Source organism: Cydia amplana, chromosome 14, assembly GCF_948474715.1.
Source record: "Cydia amplana chromosome 14, ilCydAmpl1.1, whole genome shotgun sequence".
Taxonomy (NCBI): Eukaryota; Metazoa; Arthropoda; class Insecta; order Lepidoptera; family Tortricidae; genus Cydia; species Cydia amplana.
In genome coordinates this window covers 6,605,084-6,614,007 of record NC_086082.1, presented here as the reverse complement: position 1 = coordinate 6,614,007, position 8,924 = coordinate 6,605,084, and the positions used below count along the sequence as shown (strand labels likewise).

At 37.8% G+C, this 8,924-nt stretch overlaps 1 protein-coding gene across 1 annotated transcript; it reads right to left on the bottom strand.

Moving 5' to 3' along the window:
- Nucleotides 1-4,935: 4,935 nt before the first annotated feature.
- Nucleotides 4,936-7,242, bottom strand: LOC134654330 (MORN repeat-containing protein 4-like). The gene is made up of 2 exons (XM_063509795.1): nucleotides 7,083-7,242; nucleotides 4,936-5,321 (listed from the first exon to the last, which is right to left on the bottom strand). The coding sequence occupies exons 1-2, from the start codon at nucleotides 7,240-7,242 to the stop codon at nucleotides 4,951-4,953; spliced, it is 531 nt and encodes a 176-aa protein (XP_063365865.1). The 3' UTR covers nucleotides 4,936-4,950.
- Nucleotides 7,243-8,924: the final 1,682 nt, after the last annotated feature.

Here is an 8,924-nt window from a genome sequence, read left to right as displayed (position 1 = left end):
ATTTACAATAATAACTCTTTTTTTTTTTTAATAATAACTCAATTTTTTTTAAATAATAACTCTTTTTTTTTAATAATAACTCTTTTTTTTAATAATAACTTTTTTTTTTTTTTTTTTCTGCAGCTGTCATAGAAAAAGTAATGTATGCAACAGCTCATAATTGGTTCTTAAAATTCTCGGGTCTTTTTTTACAAAACTCGACTACGTCTCGTTTTGTAACTTCGACCCTTGAATTTTAAGAACCCTTATTATATCACTGTTGCATAAACTACTATAATAGTAGCTGTACCTACGTAATATAATTTTGTAAGTTTAAAAGCTAGTAAAAAAACTAGTGGATCGGAACCCCCATAGCCATAGCCGTTTTGAAAAAATCCAAAAACTAAATCATTGAACCTGCTCACAAATCTTTCACAAGAATCGGAGAAAAATGCGACCTGTATACGAGAATTACGAGAACATCCGGTTATACTTACGGAAACAAAAAAAAAACACATAAAAATATAACGGAAACATAAAAATGCCCAAGCTGAAACGGAGACCTTCGCAAACGCTCAGTCAATTATATTTTATTTCGCAAAACAGAAACATATATTAATAGTTCATCCCAGGATCATCTTAGCATTTCGGACATGTACCTTCCGAATATGTTGATACGTCCATTGTTTCAAATATATATATATATATACGAGGGGCGTTCAAAATATTCTCGGTATTGATATCTTACGACCTCTTCTAAAATTTCTTTCGTTAGTGGCCGCTAAGGTTTATTCATTGACATTAAAAAAAAGTATAATTCGAACCGAGATAGTCTTTTGTTTTTCTGCAATTGCTGAACAAACTTGAACATCCTGTGCGAATTGACAATGTTAACTAAATTAGAACATCGATGCGTGATAAAATTCTTGACAAAACAGGGTAAAAATCAAAAAACCATAAAAGAGGAAATGGATTGTGTTTACCGTGAGTCTGCTCCTTCTTTATCTACCATTCAAAAGTGGTCAAGCGAGTTTAAACGCGGAAGGGAGAGTATTGAAGATGACCCTAGACCTGGCCGGCCTGTAGTAGCTACTTCACAAGAAAATATTGATAAAGTGGAAAAACTTATATTGGAAGATGGTCGAGTGAAGGTAAAATCTATAGCACAAGTAACCAATCTCTCTATTGGTACCGTACATGATATTATACATGACCATCTTAATATGTCAAAAGTAAGTGCAAGATGGGTTCCGCGAATGCTGACTTGGCTTCAAAAAGACATGCGTGTAGCTTGTTGTTCCGATTTTATTGACCTGTGCGGTGAAAATCCTGATGAGGTGCTGCAAAGAATAGTTACTGGAGATGAAACCTGGGTTCATCATTATGACCCAGAGAGTAAACAAGAGTCCATGCAGTGGCACATTAAGGGTTCAGCTCATCCCAAGAAGTTGAAGGTCATCCCTTCAGCTGGCAAGGTCATGGCCACGATATTTTGGGATTGTGAAGGAGTATTACTAATCGATTATAAAGAAAAAGGTGTAAATATCACAGGACAGTACTACGCTAACATTCTACGTCAATTAAAGGATGTAATTAAAGAAAAGAGGCGAGGAAAGTTAACCAAAGGTATTCTGCTTCTGCATGACAACGCCCCCGTCCATACTGCTCATATTGCCAAGGCAGCTATTGTTGAACGTGGGTTTAAAACTGTTACTCACCCACCGTATAGTCCGGACTTAGCCCCCAGCGACTTCTTTTTGCTCCCCAATCTTAAAAAGGATCTGCGTGGAAATAAATTTTCTGACGATGAAGCATTGAAGGCGGCAGTGGAGGAGCATTTTTACACGAAAGATAAAAAATATTTTTACGAGGGATTAAAAAAATAATTGATCGATCTTTTAAGTGTATGAACATAGGGGGGGAGTATATTGAAAAATAAAAATATCAAACTTTTCGTACTTGTTTGTTTTCATTCTCATACCGAGAATATTTTGAATACCCCTCGTATATATATATATATATATATATATATATATACGTAAAAATGCCTTGCGAGATAGTTATATACATTCAGACTGACATCCGTAGGTATATTACCTAAGTAAATGTGTATACAGATGCAAGTAGCTACTACAAGTAAATCAGTTACGTATGAGAAGCCACACAAGACACAAAGTCATTCATCAACATGAGAAAATTGCTACACATCAGGACAACTATTCAAGTGTCGTTTGCAATAACTTCATCTGCTAATAAAATGATTTCCTTGAAACTTAATTCGACCCAGATACAAGCGTCGTAAACCTAAAGTTAGTTCAAAAGCTAATCAATTTTCATACGCGTCACTATTAATTCCCTGTCGTTCTTGGACGTTATTAATACAGCGCTGCGTTACTCTGCAAGATACACGACTTCGGAACACGCATCATAACCACTCCTAGATCCACAAATGTTCATTATTCGGAAACCAGCATAAATTGGACCGCCTCTCCCACCGCCTTCTAAAGCACCTGTTACTGCGAAGGGGAAATGGCAGAAAAGTTAGAGGACATGATATTTTGGTGAGTTGTGGGCGTACACTCGAGGCCGAAATAACAAAGAGAAACAAACGTTCGTTAGCTAAAGCCTTAACATTATGTTTGGTCAAAGAAGACTCCGTGGGCGGGCATGTCCTTTATATTTGGTGATGCAAATTGTACGCTAGATTTGGGCACGCAAAAAGTTTGCGCAGCCTACTCATTGCGTGATCGCATACATTTAATTTTATATCTATTACAACATACTATTAATTAGGCGTGACTAGATCGTGAACATACTTGGTTATATGAGTGCCACAAATAAGATAGAATTTATTAATTTGGAAAGCTTTAACTTTAAATGAAAATGTTTAACGTAAGTACATAAAAGTAGCGTAGTGTTTTAAGATTTATTGATTTAACCTTTCACGGTTTTCACACATTACGTATTCAATAATGAACGGGACTTAACTATTAGTTACTTTTACGTTTTGATTTACGTCTAATATAATATTGCATTCACTACGACTTTTCGGATATGTTTCGTAAGTTACATTGAGCGTTGCGTGATCATGAGAACAAATATTAGGTAGGAATACAAAATTCGGTGACCGATTCTGTTGTAACATTTTTAAAATATGATTTTCATCTTACTATGATACGACCTTGACCGTGAGCACCAATAAGCGTTAGTGGCTCATGCTGATTGGTGCTGACGAAATGCAATTAGGATTCCTTATATAAGGCATTTTGCTGGCACCAATTTTTACGCCTGGGATGCCTGATGATACGACAGCTCGATGAGATGAATAAAACCATATCCAATTATTAAAAGAGAATCGGCTATCTGATCTTGTAAATTAGAAATCATATTTAAGATTTTGTCTCCATTTCAAATTATATTAAATATAAAATTAATTTTGTATTAAGCAGAAACGTCTGCGAACGATGCTATTAAGCTTCGAAATAAATTAAAAGTGGAAAAATTCACTGTCTTGGGCGGGACTTGAACCCACGACCACTGGATCACTAGTACAGTGCTCTACCATCTGAACTACCAAGACCGAACCCAATTCAGCGAATATTTCCACCATATATGAGCCCTAGGGAGGCTCATAGCGACATCTAACGTAAGAGTCCTACACTTCTTAAACGGCTACCAGAGTTCCAAATCATATTGGAAATCCAGTCTGTACTAATGGTCGTGGGTTCAAGTCCCGCCCAAGACAGTGAATTTTTCCACTTTTAATTTATATTAAATATATTTTAGATTTAATGCTAATTGTAATATAGGTACCCATAGTCATCCTTTGTGCAATCAACACATCAATGACTTACTATACAACTCACATTCTATCAAATTCACGGTTACTAACCCATGGAAACAAGTTTTGTAAATTAACAATACCATGTAGGTACGAAGTCGGCCCTTAAAATACCACTGCCACCGAGCATACCCACTTTACCGTAAGTGAGTTCAAAAGTGAAGTGTCACTCGCGTCTAACAGTTAGCGTGCAAGGTGCGTCTCACTAAGTGACTATTTTGTTTACACAAACGCATTGGTGGTATTCAGTGATGTACATTCGACGCTATGTTTGGTGCAAACCAATATAACTAGACCCTTTAAGCTTTTTAATTTTTATCATCACTGAAGTCGCGAATGAAAATTGATGTGCCTGAATTGGGAGCGGAAGCGGTTTTTATGGTAAGTGGTAACTAATACATAAGTATTCGATTACTAGGATATAATATACCAAATGAATTATACCTTTTAAAGCAAAAATAGATGGTTTCATGGTACCTACTCTATTTCCTGCCTACCCGTAAAAACAGTTTGTTGTGACTAGCCACCGCATCGACCACAAGTACACCGAGATGAATAACCACAGTTAGCGAGATACGAGATACTGTAGATGTTTACTTGAATCATTTGAGCAATTTCTTCGTTAGTGTTGGCATGTAGGCAAGTGCGATATCCGAACGAACTTAAAAGATGATCAGGCCGCGTAGCCAATCTGCCAATCGCTAACGCTCCGTAGCGATCGAAACGCAACAGTCACTGTCGCACTAATATGGAAGAGTGATAGAGAGACACAAAGCGTTTCGTTGTCGAAGCGATAGCGATTGTCAACTTGGCTAGGTTTGAAATCGACGCTCCAATCAACTTTTATTTTTAGACAAAATAAGAGGTAAGTATGTATTGTGAAATGAAATAAGATTTCGTCTTAAAATAATATAATCCGAAAGTAGCTTACACAGCAAAATAGCGTGCAATAGTGATTAGCAACCTTCAGCAAATCTGGGTACTAAGCAACTACTTATTATAGTAGGTACCTACCCAGTTAATGCGTGTCAAACACTTTGTCTGCGTAACTCGCGTAAGTACGAGTAGCCTTCCTATGTCAACGTTTGATATTTCAGTAAGTATGGAAAACCGTATTGTCAGTTGTTTTTCTAATTATGTTGAACAGTCCTTTCCTGGCTACTCTGCGATTTCTCACTCGGCCTCTCTAACTCCTGATAGAAGTGATTCCAAGGATCCAGCCGTACAAATCCGACGTCCGGCCGTCCCAACCAAACATGGCCGTTCGGATCTGTCAGCACCGTCCCTTTTACAGGACAGTTCTCAACAAAATCCGTATTCAACACCGTGCCATCGGGATACGTGTATTTGCCTCTACCGTTGTAGGACCAGTCTTTGAACGGACCCTCGTACTTGGAGCCGTCGGTGTAAGTGATGGTTACATCGTCGCCGATGAGGCGGTCGTTTTCCCAGGCACCGCCTGTGTATACATCGCCTTCTGCCGTGGTGTAGACGCCGCGACCTAAAAACATTAATCATTGACCACCAACTGTCAAACACAAAAAGCATATCATTATCATCAATATCACAGTAGTCACATATAACACGTCACGACCAACCTATAAGCGCTACGGCTCTTTGGTTTCTAGCATTACTAAAGAAACACGAATATTTAGATAATAAAGGCGAATTTACTTCATGAATCGAACCAAACCAAACCAAAACCATGAACCAAAGATCAGGTAAACATTTTGACGAATAGTGAAGTAGGGGAGTGGTATAAGAGGTTTAACCGCATAAGCACTAGGTACCTACATTAATTGCCAATTCTGATCAATTCTCATGGGACTCCAAATCAAGAAAGGTGTGGTGGCCCTGTGTGCCTAATAGAGGTTATTTATGATTAAAGTAAAGTAGTTCCCCAGGACCACGAATCAACAATTTGTGAGATTATTACTTATATCAATTCACGTAGATAATACTTATGTACATACCTAATTCGAATGAAGCTTACTCATATATATATACTGATCGTTTGATAATGTGTATCTATACCTACCACTTAGGCACCAACTTATTAGAACCGTGTCGTCGTAAATACCTTATGCCAGAGCTGCTTATTGACACGTGATTTTATTTACTACGACAAAGTCCGATTAATCCCTCATTTCCGTGGGCTGAACGTATACAATGGATACCTACCGTACAATTAGAGCGTGAACGTTTCGGAATGATGGCACGGACCATTAACTCTGGATAAGAGTCAAATCCGGGGTTACTTTTACGAGCTCTTATTTTCCTAGAATTAGCTGGTGTAAAATGGACCTTATGGAGTTATAAATACGATATTGGTTTGGAAAAGTATTAAACCCTGTTAGAAGTTTTTGTTATTAATCGGACGCTTCAGATAATGCCTGTTTCTAAAAGTTTACCAAATATATTCTTTCCATGGACAATTTCATTGAGCCGAAAAATATGGGAAGGTACTCCTATTTCATTTAAGTATAATTAAATTTCAATAATAAAATATTTTTTGGAAAAAAAAAACTTAAGTATGATATAATAAACCTTAGCGTAGTGATTTAGAAATACGATACCTCGTAATACGGTATTTCTTTACCTCGTCGTTTTAGACGTGCTGTTTTTGTAGCAAGGCGATTTCCTTTGACGGTTGAATTGAACGTTAGCGTTAGCGTCTAGGTACTATTAGTAGGTAGTAGGAATATACTTTAAATATTAAGGTACCTACTTATTTCACCTCTCATCACCATTCCTCGCCTCGAAAGACTCCTAGTAGGTGCACGAAAAGCGCCTTTTCAAAGACAAGATTTTCTTTTGGCCGGCAGTCTCTCAGTCTATTTCACCTGTAATTGACCGTCTTAGTTCCTCACAGTTCGCCTTCAAGAACCTGCCGCTTCCTGGCCTCGAAGGAGCCTTCACACGAAGGAGTCCCCATGCAGTTTCGTGCACGGAGGCCCCATCGTCGAACACCACAGCGATCTCTTTCACTGGCTTCTTTCATTCCTCGGGTTCTACCACAGACAATCCAACCTCTAGACATAGCATAGTCGCGCTACCCCCTCTGCCACACATACGGTAGCGTTACTCCATCTTCGAGTCAATCCCGTGCCGTGATTGGTCCGTGTCTTTGAACGGACCAATCACGGCACGGGATTCGCTCACCTCGTCCCCCCGCACCCCCGTATTTTTGGCAGCATCGGTTTCATGAAAGAATTGGCCTAAGCTCAGTCTAGAGGTTGGATTGTCAGTGGGTTCTACTTACCGTTCATCTTCAGAAACCTGTCCTTCTTCCTCGCCTCGAAAGAGCCTTCGTAGATGTCTCCAGTTTCGTGCACGAAGGTGCCCTCGTCGAACACCACTGTGATTTCTTTCACTGGCTTTTTTTGTTCCCCGGCCTCTACCGGCTCTACTTCGTCAGTCATTTTTACTACTGAAGGGAAACATTTAAATAGGTATAGAACAGGGAAAAACTATCTAACAAAAATAAAATTCTAATGTAAAATAAATTCTATACAAAATTAGCCCATTTACTTACAAATTTATCCGTTATCACGTTCACGTCACTGTTTATTATAGGTAGGTAATAATGGCGTGACAACCTTGTGACGTGCCCGTCACAGCGCTGTCAAGCGTTTGTCTCGTTCACGCCATAACGTGGCCGTGACCCGGCTATAAACTAATGAGGTTGTAAACCACTTCTAGGGAGGGCCCAAATAAATAGCTGTTTTGTGCTAAAATTCTGTTTTGTTTATTTATTGTCTCACGCGATGTTCCAGTAGCTTTTTTGCAAAAGTTTGTTGGAAATTTTAAATGGAATGGAATGGTTTATGAAGTGATCGAAACTAGGTACAGTGCATTAACATCAAATTAACATCATCAATTCATCACCAACATACCAACATCACAATTTCATGTTCTTCTTTAAAATCTCTTTCGTTTAGTGAGTTGGATTTTAAACTTAACAGTAGAAGTACCTATTTATTTGGTGAGTATTTAGAGAAAATCTATTTTTTATTTTGAGAGTGTCTTACCTATAAATATGGACTTTATTACGATAGGGTTACCGTTGAAGGTCAAATACATGATCGGCCCATCTACTTGAGCTGGGTTAAATAAAACAATCCACTTTATTTATAAATAAAATATATTTACTAACATTCATAAAATCATCTATCGGCATCAAAACTCGGCGCATGGTAACAAAACGATATCTTGCGGCGAGTCACAACGCACGCCCAATAATACAAAGACCCAATCTGTTATAAAATCAATCTTAAATCAATACAAATAAGGTTCACAATTAAAAATAGCCTATCGGAATCAATATTGTAGAAAATCTGCGTCACAAATTCGATCGTATCTAACCCTTTGAACGCCGCGCTTATCGTGTGCAGCGCGTCATCGTGAATTTTATCGGAATGCACGAAGGTTTGATATTGGGCTGTACTCGCGCGCGTCAATTTCCGTCTTTGGCGCTCAAAGGGTTAAGATATAAGGTTGAAATAAAAAAAAAAAACTAAGAATTGGCCTTTATGTTACTACGCGCGCGGCATTTGTTCAATATGTACACCAGCTACTCTGCCAAGCTCACTTCAGTCCCCAAACTGGCACTAGTAGTAAATAAATAAAGATCTGTACTCCAAAATACATTCGAATTATATCCATTCCAAAACATCTCGGAGCATATTCTCTTATTATTGAATTGTACGTAATCATTCTTTCATTTATACTAAATAAATAAGCCCTTAAATAACGCACATCCTTCGATGTTGTGTGCTTATATGTATACAAAAATGTATTCAACAATATCTATACAAAAATGTGTAGGTTCAACGCTGAAACACAGCCTCGATTCTATTCAATAATGAATAAAAAATAAAAATATAACGACGATAACGAAGGATATGAGGTTACTAATGTCTAACCCTCGATTTATACAATGGACCTTTTGTTAAAAGCTCGTAAAAACACTGATCAAAAAACAAAATAAAACAATGATCAAAATAAATACAATGATAACGCTTATATATGTACAATCTCAAGCGAGCTAAGGACATTACATGCCCATGAATATCAATAAATGCTAATATGTAAAATTCACATG

Bases quoted from the DNA above. Each gene is read 5' to 3' on its own strand.
- LOC134654330 (XM_063509795.1), bottom strand. From the start codon at position 7,242: ATGACTGACGAAGTAGAGCCGGTAGAGGCCGGGGAACAAAAAAAGCCA. The intron at 5,322-7,082 runs GTAAGTAGAACC...TAATGTTTTTAG, and splicing joins CAGGTTTCTGAAGATGAACG to GTCGCGGCGTCTACACCACG.